This window comes from Chelonoidis abingdonii, chromosome 3, assembly GCF_003597395.2.
Source record: "Chelonoidis abingdonii isolate Lonesome George chromosome 3, CheloAbing_2.0, whole genome shotgun sequence".
Taxonomy (NCBI): Eukaryota; Metazoa; Chordata; order Testudines; family Testudinidae; genus Chelonoidis; species Chelonoidis abingdonii.
The window spans coordinates 118277964-118293611 of record NC_133771.1 but is presented as its reverse complement, the minus strand read 5'-3'; the positions used below and the strand labels follow the sequence as shown (position 1 = coordinate 118293611).

General features: G+C 38.1%; 1 protein-coding gene across 1 annotated transcript in view; it reads right to left on the bottom strand.

The window, feature by feature from the left end:
- Positions 1 to 1149: 1149 nt before the first annotated feature.
- LOC116828689 (protein phosphatase 1 regulatory subunit 14C) overlaps positions 1150 to 15648 on the bottom strand; it is a 66252-nt gene continuing 51753 nt past the window's right edge. The window contains exons 2-4 of the mRNA XM_075063440.1: positions 14205 to 14288; positions 12881 to 12913; positions 1150 to 2460 (exon numbers count right to left, since the gene is read on the bottom strand). Of these exons, the coding sequence (XP_074919541.1) occupies positions 2386 to 2460; positions 12881 to 12913; positions 14205 to 14288 (192 nt within the window). The 3' untranslated portion in view covers positions 1150 to 2385. The remainder of the gene's footprint in view (positions 2461 to 12880; positions 12914 to 14204; positions 14289 to 15648) is intronic.

Here is a 15648-nt window from a genome sequence, read left to right as displayed (position 1 = left end):
CAGTGACTTTAGTCTTAAGAGACCTGCAATAGAGTTAAAGAGAAGTATTTCTGCTCTTTTGCTTCTTTATAATGCATTAACACCCGGAAAGGTTTTACCTGATATTTCTAGTGTCAAAAATGGGGAGATCAAAGGGTAAAACCCTAGGCCCATTAAAGTCAATGGCAAAACTCCCAGGATTTCACCTGAAGTGGGTCCAGGATTTCACCTGAAGTCTCAACTTCAATGTTTTTGCTGAGGCCAGCTCTACACTACAGACCTAAAACGGTATAACTACACCCCTCAGAGGTGTGGAAAATCCATACCCATGAGCAAGGAAGTTATATCAACCTAATCCCCCGGGTAAACAGCACTATGTCAATGTGAGAGCTTCTCCTGCCAACATAGTTACGGCCTCTTAGGGAGGTGGATGAACTACACTGATGGAAGAAGCTCTCCCATTGATGTAGTTGAGTCTTCACTAAAGCGCTATAATGGGGCAGCTGCACCAGTGTAATTGTGCCACTATAATGCTGTACATGAAGACAAGCCCTGACACACACTTCTGGAAGACGGGGCTGGATCAAGACATCAAGAGGGACAAGACTTAAAACTGAGCTGCTGTGAGACAGTTTTTAGGACAACCTAAAACTGTTTTCATTTTGATCTACATAGATTCCTGACCAAGCTTGGGATAAAAAGGTCCCCTTGGTGACAGATTCAATACCTCCACTCTATGACTGATGACTGAGAAATTTTCCACTCCAGTTCTTTGGTCATCCAAAGCATATCAGGAAAAGAAAGTTTCATATTCCAAATATTCTAATGTAAAAGGTAAGCAGGGAAGGCTTTTTTGAAAGCAGTTTTCAGGCTATATCCAATATAAAGCAGCAAATAACTAAATAAAATAATTTTTAAAAAATCCTCCCTTTTTCAGATGACTTTTAAAAGAAAGGGAATTCTCCAGATAACTTCTTCATAGAAACTCCCCACCTTTGACCTCCCACCAAGTCAGGGTGTCAGTCCAGCTTAGGCTGGCCTAACATGTATTGACCAACTCATTCCTTCTGTGTATACATCTGTATAACTATCATTGAATATAGGCACTAGTAGCTTTGGGAAGTGTAGATATAACAAGAATCACAAGTTTTTCCATTTATTTGAGTAAATATCTGGTAAATAAAATCATTGATAAACATTACAAAATTAAATACATTTAAAAAAGCTTGCCAGCATACATAAAATTCACAAACGTATTTATTTTTAAAAATAAAATATGTTCAGAGCACCTTTGATATAAAATGCCTGACTAAATTCATCTACTGGCATATGGTAGCTTACAGAACATCTGGAAAATGTCCTTAATTAAGAAGTGTCAGGGATCCACTGAAAGTATTCCATTCTTGCTTTCATAAGAAAGGAGGACCCATAACTAACAAGTTCCCCCTAGTTCTGGGGACAGAGCTATAAACTAATGCTACACTGTTTTTTATTGAGAGGGGGATCTGCATTAAAACCTCCAATGCAAAACAGTGCTTTTAGTTTGCTCTGGTAGCACTTCTTTCCCCCACACTGTGAAACATTTTTTAGATGGTGATTGACATTTCTCAAGGTGGTATGTCAGGCTCTTATACAGTAGGTTAATAAAACTCTAACACACTGTGAGGTGAAGACGCAATGATCTGGCAAAGCATCAAAGTCAATAAAACAATTAGAAGTCTACAAATGAAGCCCTTAAACTCCCCAGTTCTCATATGTCGCTTTTTGTATGAGAAGATATGCTGAAATTCTTCACCTTGGTGCTTTAAAATGGATTTATAAAATGGCAGCACTCATTTTGGTAATCTAAACACTTGCCCTCTGGTAACACGTTTGCTTCAGCCACCATTTAAATAGTTTACAGTAACAACTCCCCTTCCAGCCACGTGAAACAGTATTCACACCCCCACTTTACAACTTATGTACATACAAGCACAAGAAACTTGACATCCATGAGTTAAATGTACAACCAACTAAAAATGTTATCCAACTAGTTGCTAGGGGAAAATAAAAAGCCAATTCTTCTAGCTCTACAGGTTTACATACTCTTCTGATTCACCACGTGGGATTGCTGCCCTTCATTGCTATGGCGTGGTCACTAATGCCTGGGTTCTTCACCTGGTTCAATAATCCTTTAGTAGGATAGTTGAGCAGCATCCAAAAACATTGGTATCCTTGATAAAAAAATTGACACTTAAAAAAAACCCTTAAAAGCAGATGAAATAGGACTCCCTTGAGTAAACGTCAAAACTGAACCAAACCAAACAAAAGTTTTTCGGAAAGACAACTCTATTTTAATAAAGGTCTTGTAGTTAAAGTCCCATTTCCCTTGCTAGGTTTCTTGTAAGAGTGCTACTATTTGAGTAGTTATATACTCTTCTTTTGAGGGGGGCTTAGCTTTCTCATCCCTCTTATCCGAGTTAGCAGTTCTCTGATAAATTCCTAAGGAAAAAAAAGATTAGAAATAATCAATATTTTGCATCATTAAAACGATATAGTTTTGGGGTGTTTTTTTGTTTTGTTTTATTTTGTTTTTTTTTAAAGAGGAACATTAAAGCAAACTGTACAAGCTTATCCACGAGAAGATTTTACTGATAAGGTGGAATTTATGAGAGCTCTTGGAACCTTAAAGTAAAGGCTACATGCACAATTCCATCATGAAATGGAAAGGAAAGAAACTCATTATTCCCTCCATGTGCAATACAACTCAATTGCTATTGATCTTCCACCCTTTTATTACAAAAATCTATTTGACAGTTGTCCACTGAGCAGCTTTTTTCAAAAGCTAGAAACAGCAGCTCACGTCAAATGTTATGTTTCAAACTTACGGCTGGTCTCCAGTTCCATGATAAAATCAGTCTAACTTATGCAATTTCAGTTACGTGAATAACGTAACTGAAGTCGGCATAGTTGGGTCCACTTAACTGCAGTGGCTACATCTTATGCTTCTCGGGGAAGTGGAGTGGATAAATCAATGGGAGAGTGCTCTCCCATTGCTTTAGCGTGTCTTCAGCAGACCCACTAAATCACACTCGCTGCATTGATTGCAGCAGTACCAATTTAATGGTAAGTGTAGACATGCCCTTAGTCTTTCTTTTTTTAAATGTAGCTCTGTATGAGATCAGAGTTAAAATCTAAGTGCAACAAGGTGTTTTCACCTGCACTTTCCTCAAACACAACAGAGGCAATTTTGGTAACCTGCCCTCAAAAAATTTTACCTTCAGACAAAGATCAGGCTCAGGAAATTTCATCCCCAGGAGGACAGTTTCAGAAAGCTACAATCTTGAAAAATATGAAGTCATTATGAAACCTCTAACTACTGTGGTTACTACTTAGAAATTACTGACATTTATGCCACATCTACAGCGGAAAAGCTTGCCAAAAATGTTCACTTTCCCCATCACTGTTAGCCCCACTTTTACCAAGTAGTCACACTAGGGTTCCCTGTAGTGCTACATGGGTCCCAGAGCCAAACCCCATTTTACCACCTTTTTAAATATAAGGAAATTTAATTGACATAATGATAGTGGGTCTGGCTGAGGGATTCTTGCCCACATGAGGTCTCCCAATGGTGCTTTCACAATTTCTGTGGAAGCTGGGTCACCATAGGTGGAAATATATGTAAATTTACCTAGTGTAGGCAAGGCTTAGATCAGGCAAAACTAGCAACTAACATCTAGATAGAATTTGAGTGCTTAAGGACGGTTTTTAAACTTAAAAAGGGCCAGTGCTGTTTAAAATAATAATAAACGCATGCACATGCTTGGTCTTTAATCAAGCTAGTAGTCTGATTGACTTCAACAGGTTTTTCTTTCATATTTAAAGATTAGTTATAAGTCACAGTTTGCAGAAATAGGCCACAATTTAAAATTGTTTTGTTATTATGAATCTACTATTATTTGTATATGATCATAGCTTTTTGTTTACATTTAATGAATTCTGGTACAATATCACCTCTTAATACAGGTAAAAATCAAACCAATTTTACAAAACTAGTTTATCCCCTGAATCAAAATTTTGATTAGATCCCAAAATTTGTTTTGGTTGGAATTCCATCTAATCTTAAGAATTTTAATGTCATTTGAGACTTCTGGATAATTGAGTTTACCAGTAGTGCCATCTGTAGTACTGTAAAAACATACGGTAATTTGTTGACATAAGTACTAGCACGTGAGTGTCAGCTTGGCCATTAAGTTCTTAAATACTGAAATATAATATAGATATGAGTAGCAAGCCAGGAAACAGCTGACAAGATTACTTTCATTTCCATTTTGAAATTGAAAGTAATCAGACCTAGATTTAAAAGATATCTTCATTAATGTCGCTTTAGTGATATTAAATAAAAATAAAGCCCTTTGCTTAGCCCATAACAAAAGTTGCACTTCCAAGTTTCATTTGGGGGGAAAAGGGGGAGAGGGGGAAGGGTTAGAAATGCCAGTGAACAAAGTCAGCACCTACATGCCACACTGATAGGCTCAAATACACATGTTGAAACCTTGATAAAACAAGTGCTTAAGTTTGTTTGCTATCACGGCTACAGTATCTATGGGAGATGTCCCTATCAGTAACATTTATGATTAGATATATATTTAACTCAAGAGAGGGGTCAGCGTGTTTCTGGATGGACAGCGTGATTCTCAACACATTATTCCAATGCAGTAGAAGGAAAGAAAGTTTCCTCCCTGCCCATTTAGAAGAGATTTGATTAGGGGAAGCAGACTTTTAAAAACATGGAATAGATTTCTCCCTCAGCTGTCCCAAATGAAAAAAGTATGCATCAACGTCTCATACATTGGATTAGGATAGTTTTAGGAGGAGGAGAAATTTTTTCCTTCCTTTCTGCCCTATTTGATCAGTCTCCCATTCCCTTTCTAAATGCCTGGAACTTCTCTATCTGCTCCCGTAAAAGGCTGCAAGTACTTCACCTCCTTTGCTCCCTGATGAGGCAACTGCAAAATATCGAGCTCAGCTGACTCCTTAGCATCAATGGGACACAAAAGAGCTGATCAGCAACCTGTGTACCTAAGAAGTGAGTAGAGGAACCCTTACAGCTGCACTTCTGATAGTGGCATGCTCAGGTTTTCCTATTTGAAATGTGGCCATGGAATTCCTCTGAGCTCCTCTCTCGCCCCTCCTCCTAGAGGAGCTGTTCAATAGTTTTCCCCCTCTGATATCAAATTTAACTATGACCAGCTTACTTTCAGCTGAAATCTCTGCGTAAAATTAAAGCAAACATCTGCATGGGAGATTACAAGCAATTAGTAGAAGAAACACTGGTTTAGAAATTCAAAAAAGGAGGGGGAAGCCCTCTTTGAAGTAGAGCCACAACCCTCCTACACCTCATACAGAGCAAGAGGCTTTCATTTTACATTGAAAATTTTAGCTGGTTGCTGCTTAATACTCTCAATAGAATATCAAAATAAGCTGATTTGGCTAGCTGGTAAGTGGAAAAGAGAAATCCCCAGCCAGATCTAAGCTAAGTGAAGGATGTTGATCAGGAAAGGAGATAAATGAATGGTATGTGTGTGGTTTAAGGAAATAAATGAAGTTATTAGAAATGATTTCCCCCTCAGGAGCAATTTTACTTGTGAAAAAGAATTCTAAAATATAAACTTATGACTATCAGTGCATTTGTAGGTTGCAGACACTTCACACCATTCAGTAGTTAATATATGCCGCAGGTATACAGTGAAGCAAGTTCCTAATCAGAGTGCTTCCAGCACATTTTTGCTTTGCACTGGGCATTATTCTGCACCTGATGCCTGCATAAAACTCAGATACTAATACACAGCTGTGCCTTTCTGCTCACATACTTAGCTGTTCTTTGTTTTGAAAACATGCAAAAAGAAAGCAAGAAGGATCTCACAAGGCTGCAGATTTGTTTTCCTTGGCTGATTGGGAGATGGGAAGATGCTTCATAATAGTTTATTGTGCATTCATTTTATAGTCACCAAATTAGCTAACTCAATACTTCTGGCACAGCAATGGCCCTTTGCTTTCTTTAAATGCTACACAGAAAAGGATTGAAATTGGTTGTTTGCACCTTTTATTCTTTACAAATGCATAAGGAGGCAGCTTAATAGGTGGGAGGCTATTTGTTCTCCACACACACACCCTCAGAAACAGGTTTCCCACTATTTACTTTTACATTAGAAATCCTGGTTCTCTCTACCTTGTTTTTCTTGGAATGCTTGATTATGATTGAGAATTGGTCGGTTTGACAATTACCATGCAAATAAAAGCTGATTGTGTTAAAGAACCCAATTTTTTTTAAAATCAAAACACTTCCCTTCGCTTCCCTGGTTTTGTTAACATCTATTTAACTCATATGCCTGAGAAACGCTTAGGAACAACAGTTCCGTTAAAGAATCAAATGGCTAAGAAAGCTGGCTCTTTGATATCTCCAAGGAATCCCTACAGCAAAACTTGGCACCCCTCTTATTTTTAAAGAAAAAACAAAGAAACACTAAATAAGGCCTTTATTTTCAAAGCAGTAAAAAAAAGTCACAAACCTAGTTTAATTTCTTTTGCAGGTCACCTGTAAACACAATTTGTTACAAATGAGGAGATCCCTGTTAATGAACCATGGGAGGCCATTGTTTCTAGAAGACATACCTTTCTAATTCAAAGGAGCAAATCTGCATGAGAGAGAGAGAGAGACTGAGACTAAATCTATATTTCATTTGAATTTATTTATATTCAGAGCTTCAGGTATTTTCCTGGTCTCCCCCCTCTAACATTTTTCCTAGAATCACAGGCATGCAGTTCAGATAAAGCAGATTTAAAAAAAAAAAAAAAAAAAAAAAAGATGAAATGCTAATTCAGCAAGAGGGGAAATCATTTCACCTCTCCCCTTTGGAGGTGTAATTCACAGTTTTAATGACCAACAATGAATTCCAGGTTTCTTGTTTAAATTATTCCAATTAGTTCCAGAGTCTAATTTGACACCATCCCTACAAATGTTTCTCCCCATGTACAGGATACTTGTGATAAGATCCTCTTATCCTAGAAATACTTGGAATCCTATATAGAAGCATTTCTAGTCTGGTTTACTAGACAAGCCAAATAAGGGGCAGTATTCATGTGCACAAAGTAACCTTTCCCTCCACAGTCTTAGCTCTCCACAACCAAGTAAAACTCCTGATGGGGTCACTGAGCAACACTGGCCACAGGCGGAGGACATCTCTTCAGAGGGACACCGATCAGCTGGAGCAATACAAGAATAGCGAGCTATCGCTGCGTTGGTCCCAGGACATTCGAGAAGTTGGTCCAAAAAAAGATATTACCTCACCCACCTGGTCTCAGTAAAGGAACAGACTGACAGGTCTTTACACAGGTGTGTGGGGGGGAGAAAATATACAAATCCTCAGTTGCCAGCAGTGTGCTAAAGATAATGCAGGGTTTGTTCCCACTACGGTCCCTTGGTGGAGCGGGGTGGTGACAGGTGCCTCAAAAGGGGAAGGAAGGAGGCGGAGCCATGGGTCTACTTTCTCTCCCCAATCTATACTGGTCCAAAGCATGAATGGATAGCAGTCCTCTTGCACACTAAGCTGCTCATGGAGACATAATCCCTTCCTCCAAGTTGTAAAGGGGATAGCGCCACTTCATTGGGACTGACCTTTCCCATCTCTGTTGTGGCATTTAGCCAGTGGATTGTGCAAAGTATACTGTGAAGAGATAATGTACCCTGAGTATTCCCACACCTTCTGAACCATTCGCAGGCATTGCTGTTTTTGCTTTTTCTTCTCCCCCTCACAGTGCACCAACATCACTACAATGGAAACACATTTCTCGTCCTTTGCTTATGTTTGTGGTATTAAGAGTGCAAATCTAGTGCTCTCCAGTGTCACTGTACACCATGAAGCAGATCCTCAGCCCCTGCAAACTGACATAGCTCCATTTACATCATTGGAGCTAAGAATTTATGTACCATCAGAAGAACTGCCCCTATGTTCTCTATACTCTGTCTATTTGGATTACTGCATTTCCTCTCTTGTGAAAGGTACATTTCTTTGGTGTTTAGTTTCCTACTTGATTTTGAACAGTAAATATTATAAGCTTGTGATTAAAGATCAAGTTTTGAACTTGTTACTGTTGTTTCAAGGCTGCAGCAAATTTATGATTTTTTGGCTTTGAGGTTGTAAATTTCTAGTTAGAAATTTAACTTGCCAGCCACATCTGTAGAGTAAACTGCACAATATGTGCATTGTGTGAGACATGCCCAAACTGTAGTCCAAAAGCTTTGTTACAAAGCTACCAACGCAGGACTGAAAACTTCTGAAATGCTCCAACTGTTCAAGTAGCCAGGGGGAACTGACTAAGTCATTTAACTAAGAGAGTCCTGTACTTTCTTTTGCTGACTCCATTCATGGATACAGGAGCATGTTAAGCGCACACACACACACACACCATCCCAGTCAGAGACAGCCTAGATATGAATTATCAGAATTACCAATCTCACTGGCCTTCTTTACAATAGGAAATCTCCTACTATTGTGCTAGTCACTGTGGCAGCCCCATCAGCGTGAGCGCTAACGTAGACCAGCCAGAGGTTTCTTAGACTTGCTCTCATACTAGCATTCTCAGTATTGCTACCAATGGTGGAGTTGCACAAATGGGAGATTCTCAAAAGTTAATAAAGACAGCGTCCTCAAGTTCTTCAAAATAGATGCCTTGATAAAAACTCATTCTTGTCCACAACAGTTCTTTAATATTCAATTTTCAATAGATCGTCAAAAAAGTAAGTTCTAGTGTCCTCTCTGACAGGTGACAATACCCAGCGGCTTTTCTATGGTGCTCATCACTGCAACATGAGTGCTATAAACATTAATTTATCATCACAAACACCCCCTGTGATTCAGGGTAAGCAACCCTGCATTTGACAGACAGGGAATTGAGGAACAGAAATATTGACATGCCCCAGCTCTGTCTTGATCTTCTCATTCCCAGGGCAGTGCAGAAAGGCCATGCTTCTTCTGCATGCTAGAGTATAGGGATGGTATTCTTTTCTGAGAATGGCTAGCTGTTTTGAGCACAGAGGCTCAAGTTATTGCAGAATACATAAATATTAAAATCAACTGGAAAATGAAAATTTATTTAGTGACCCTCATGGATAAAGAAAAACATGGACCCAACATACATTCCTCACCTCTTCGTGACAGTTATTTTGCAGATGAGACTTAAAATGCTCTTTAAGTTTCTCCATCCATCTGAAAAAAAGGAGCTACAGTAGTCTTCCAAAATATTCATTCACCGCAAAATAGTCAGTCTGTCACAGAAGGATCCCCGATTTTAGAATTGTGTATAATGAAAGGAGTATCCACTCTTAGGTGGTGGAAAGACTTCAGCAATACAATTCAAAGTCTTGCCCAAGTTTGAAAATTTAAGTTTGCATGCCAGACTTGGAGGCTTTTCTTTAACCTTGGGTTTTCTAGAGGTATCTCCGTTTCTCTTCAGCAGGTGTGACCTAATCACATTAAGGAAGCAGGTCTTTATTGTTTATACTTTAGGATCTAACCGTAGCCTGCAAAGTGTGCCTCTTAGCCATTGCTTTTTAGAAACACAGTGAAGTTGGCATCATGTGCCCAGAAGACATTTTTAGTTCCTGGCACACACGACCAAACTTGCTTCTGAGATTAGGGGAGAAACAAGTCACATTACACATTTTTCCTGGTTAAGATGTTACACTGAATATATTTAGATAGCTTTTAGTCAGTGGGTCTTATTTTACATGCAAGCCAAACTATAATCCATAATATCTTCTTAATCAAAATGATTTGAGAATATTGAATGACTGACATTTCTTTATTTGAATAATTAAGTTGATAAACTCATGAAAATGATAATTTACTGCAATATGCCAGCTTTAAACATGTTTTGTTCCGGTGAAAGTAGCAGCAATTGCTGTCTTACACAACCTAAGCTTTTAGAAGAACTGAGCATGCTCAGATGTCTAGTTGTATTTTACTTTGAAGGAAGATAAACACCAATAAATTAGCGCCTATTATTATTTTAGATAATTTAAAAGAGAAAAAACCTTAAAATCTGCCACCTGCTGAGTGATCTAAATAATTCTGTTTCTTCTGATCCGAAAAGCCATTGAGTATAAATGCACAAAAGTAACTCTTGAAACTTTCCTTAACCTTCCACCTCCTAAGAGTTGACAAAACTATACAGAACTGACTTCAGATGACCAACCTGCAAAAATGACACTTTATCATCCATATAATATAGCTTCAAGTTACTGAACTTTGATTTTATTGGCTTTCCTTTCATGTGCTGTAAAATTGCAGATTTCATACTACATTAATTTTTTCTACTTAGAACTCAGGATCTCAAGCATTTTCAGGTGATAGATCTTTAAATGTTAAATCCTTGCCAGAAACAGAACTTATCATCATGTCTGAATTACAGCTCCTTAGAAGGAGAAATGCCACATGCTACACTTCTCCCCACACGCACACACATGCACACACATGCACGCACACACACACACACACACACACACACACTTTCTTCTCTTGCTCTTATAGAAATAGTTCACATGCTCGTGTGATAACAGCCAAATACACACACACACACACAAATGTGTGCGCATGTTGTGTATTTGTTTATATATATGTAAACAGTATTTTTTTCTTCCATGTCTCAGGATTTTTTCTTTTCCCCTTCTCAACCTGAAACTGGGCAGATTACCCCACTGGCAGAGGAAGAAGAGACCCTGCTCACCGCAGTCTGTCAATTCTACTCCCATGCCAGCTCAAAGGGTCACCAAGGGAGAGGAGACTCTTCAAGGTAAGAGCATTGCCTCCACTTCACTGACACAGGAGTCAATGACCAAGAATTTAGAATACTAAAATCTAATCTATCGTGATGCCATCAAACTTTGGCTCTTGACTTTCAGTTTAATGTTAGTGGGTTTAACGTTAGTGCACACACAAATCTATGTCCTATTCCATTTAAGCTGCCACATCAATTAACCCTTTTTTATTTTATTTATTGTATGTACATTCCTTCATGCATACAGATATTTTCTAAAATTATGTTAAACACCGAACACCACCTCATTCTCAAGTGTCAGGTGTGCATTTAAAATAAAGAAATAAAATTTGTATCTATCTCAAAAACTAGACAGAATTTTGGTATAGTGAACAGATTTTTAAGCAAAACAATTTTAGCTTAAACTAATCTTTTAATTAGGCCCTCTTGCCCTACCCTTCACTCCCAAAAAAGCCATCCTCACACATTTATCTAGTTGGGATAATGGGGTAATCTTGCAAGATTAAAACAGAAGACACACATTCAGAGCCACCCTCAGTAAGTCCATTTGAGCTATTCCTGTTCTGCATCTCTTCACCCTTCCTCTCGCCACCTCCCCCACCTCAGAGGCCAAGGGACATCAGCAATGTCAGGTTCCTGACACCAGATCAGTCATCCAGACCAATAGCATGAAAAACAACTGAAGTTCAATGGCCTTTGCTGGAATATGTTGACTGGTTCATCTCAAATGTAGAACAACTACTGAGAGACACATCAGGAAGACTTGGCCTTTTACCCTACTATCTCTGTAGAAATCCCAGCAATGTATCACCTCTACCATTTCCATTACACTGAAGAATAAGCTATACAAGCATTAGTATTTGAGCCTTTCTGAGCAACATTTCCATCATCACAAACAAAAGACTTCATTGGCCATTGCTGCAGCAACTGGTCATAAACAGACTTCTCCAGTATAAGGTTCTGTAAGAATTTAAGGCAGAAATAGACAAAGAATTGTCCTTTCAGCCATGACAAAGGTTTTGCCTGACAGATTGCTTCAGTATTCTCTGTTAAAGAAAGCAGCTCAGATTACAGCCATTTCAGCCCTGTTCTCCCCTGAAGCAGAACCAGTTGCCCACAGTCTTGTTCAATAATGGCACACCCCCTGTCAAGTACAGCTTGACTACAGCAGTTACCAAATAGTGGAATCCAAGCTACCAGGCATTCCCCCACCCACAACTGCAGTATCTTAGATACTATTTGGCATTTGTTCAGAAAGCATTGATTTTTATAATGGAGACCACTTTATTTTAAATTAAAAAACTGTTCAGTAACCTAAAAGCTTCGATCATGCATTTTAGTAGTTCAACTATTGCAGTTTTATGCATAAAGCCAAAATATCTGTTAGATCACCAGGCTCACTCTTCCTAGTAAACGTGCAATTGTGGTATAGGTGCATACAACTATTTTCTCAACTTTAATGCAAATATCCACTTAATAGAAGTCTGTTGGCTTAATCATTCTGCTGTATTGTATTTGTATCCATTTATAAGGTGGCTGGACACATACAGCTCAAATGTCTGTAAAATAAGACGCAAATCTCTCCCCAAAGATAAGCTAAAAAAGAGAGAGTTTAATGGTCTTGCTTAGGAGACCATACAACACATTTAATAGGTTGAAACGATGTTACGTAAATATAGTAATTCGTTCGGTTAGATTTTTATCATTTCAGATGAAGTAATTCCATTTTTTCACTCCTTTACATCTGAGCTTCATATCTTGATTTAGGTATTACTGAAGGCAACCAAAGCATTAGAGAAGGACAAGTAACACTACATTAATAGTTTGCACATTTTACCTGCATCAGAAATCAAAACCTTAATACTTAGCTAGGAATAATCAACTTTCTTCCAAAAAGCCCAATCCTGCTCAAGTCAAATAACAGAACTCCAGCATTCCAGGGGAGACTGTCAGGTCTGAAATGTTCAGACCCCCTTAACTCCAAATCAGCACTCTCATATTTTTACCTAAAGATACAGATATCTATAGTACAACTACATTGTTTAACAGGGAAAAATGGTATTCAAGAAAAGGGGTACTTTACCTCAGTTGGTTTGTAGCAGTCTACAAGAGCTTCCTAGAAGTATAACATGAAAGAATTGTCAGTTTCTGTATTAAATCATGTCAGTTTTGAAAAGTAAAAACAAATCTATAATCTTAGATTATCATACTTCCACAGTGTTTTTTCCATATTTAATCAAGCTACGTCTATTAGTTTTCATGTAGTTTACAGAGGAGAGATGTGCAATCTTTACAGAGCGTAGCACCATAGGTAGAGCAAAGTATCTCTAGTACAAAGGGATAACACCACTGGGCTCAGAGGGGAAGTAGTAGCAGCTTCCTTAAAAAGGAATTCTACATTCAAAATCCCAATTTGTACATCGCCAAGGAGATATGAGAGAGGAGGAGAAGCTAAGATTTCATGCATACAAACACTACCCCCAACACAGCCCAAGATTCAAGTAACTTTTTACTGGGAACTTTCCACTAGGACATCACTAATTGGGTTCATAACATGTGAACTGGGATGAATGTCTGTATATTAGATCGTTCCATTTCCTCTCATCTATCTTAACTATTACCCATTTTATTGCAAGTCCCGCATTGGCTTGAAGTATCATTTCCAGACACACAGTTATTCTTCTTTTCTCCCCACTCTTCCCTCCCCCACTCCATTTCATTAACATTTACCTCAAACAAGATTATGGAATTAGAACAAGTCTACTGTAATTGCCTAATTCAACTGACATACTTTGGATTTCCCTGTTCTGTTATTTCTTGTTGTTCACTATCTTGATCTTTTCCGCACATTTTTAGATAGAACCCTGAATGGCTACCAATGTGTTACGTTTTTAAGCTCAAAAAACTGCATGTTTCAATAGAAGTTGTAGTTATTTTTTCATGGCTAGGAAAAGATTAGTAACGTAATGAAGACCACAGGGATCAGCATACATGCATTAATAGGGAATAACGCCAACACTGACATGACCAGAAGATCCATTGATTTCTGAGGTTCTTGAAGTTACTCATGGGTTTTTTCCTCTTCATATTTTACAATACGAATGACACTTGGAGAAAAGTTAAGGTGCTCTACTACTTCTCAGAATAATTATCCCTCTCACTGGTGTACTGGACCTTGTATTTTCACTATTGTCAACCTCATTCAAGGAGTCTCCTCATAATGCTAGGGAATCTGTTTACATTCAGACAGTAGTCCTAGATAGGTTACATTAAATTCCCTTTTCTCAAATTTAGAAAATACTCATTCTAAGGCTACCACCAGAATGGAGTCATTCAGAATTAAGATATAGTGACCCTGATATGTTAAGTCAGCCATCTTCAAGTTTACTTTAGGAAAAATATTTTACCTGTAATTTGATAGCTCTCTCCTCTTCATTAGTTGCATCAAGAAGGTCATCAATGTCAATTTCTACATCTGGCATCTCTTCTTCCTGCAAAAGGAAAAATCAGGTTGAGTGCATTAAGTTGTCCTTCGACCTAAAAGCTGAGCTGGTGGTCTAGCAATAGCATGTGCATTACCATCTGCTGAGGGTCAGAGGAGAAAAAAATCAATTAGAGACACCAGGTTGGTTCTTCATTCCTAGGCCAAGAGAGGTCACACACAGCATGCTCAGGCCTTGGTAGTATACGAAGGAAGATTTCTCTTAATCATCTCTTCTGATAATTTCAGGAACAGTGTTAACTACTTCAAGAAGAGCGGCATACAGCCCTCCCTGGATTGGAGCCAATGAAATGCTCAGTGTGGGGGAAGGGATAGAGAAGCAAAAGAATTGCTTTGAAAATTATACTCTGGATTGGCCTTTTGGCTGTTCCTACCTTGTTTCAGTTATGGAAAGTCATGTTCATTCACTGTTAGCACAAAGTGACAGCCAAGTCCCCAGCTGAAAAGTTCAGATTTCTAGTGCCCACAATGAAGAAATGAGAAATCTCATGCACAAAGTCTTTCCCCATAAGATTTTTATATTCAATTGATATCCCAGAGCTTTTGAATCACCACTGAAATCACATAGATGTTACATGAGAGACAAAACTATTCAGAAATTGGACCTTTCTGCCCACTAGTTTTAGGAAACATGAGCAGCAATATATAAATTTTGAAGTACTACATCCTTCTTCAGTCTCTCCAGTAAGAAAGCATTTTTGCTAAATTCAGATATCCCTGCTTACTGCATTTAAATTACGTAAAAAAAAAATTCTGTTGAGCGTTTTAACTGTCTGACCAAATGTAATGTCAAAGTTGTTCCTCTGTACTTACAAGTATCTTGACATTAGCAGTCAAGATTCATTTTACTCATACCATCAAAATAACTAGCCAGATCACAGATTCCACCAGCAAACAAAACACCAACTAGGACAGAGACTTAAGCTTCTCCTTTAAGCTAAGTTTGCATTTTGTTATTTCATGAGGGATGTGGATGGATTTTTTATTCTTTTGAAAAAAGTAGAAATGTCACAAACATCCTAGTGTAGAACTGCAGACTGTTAGATAATATCAATATGAATCTGGAATGCAAGTCACTTGCATGATTAGCAAATGCACTGCTTTGCAGCAGACACTTCAAGCAGTAGTTAGGCATGGATGTTCATTGAGTAAAATCAAAAATATTTTCAACTGGAAGTTTCTTTTTTCCCCCTAAAATACTGTGTGCATGCACACACACAAAACCACCAACCTCTTCCCCAAAACTGGGTACAAAGTAAGTGTAAGAAGGGTTTTTAAAAAAAAAAAAAAAAAAAAAAAAAAAAAGGTTTTTTGAAATTATTTTGGGGAAAAAAAAACCACCTTTAAAT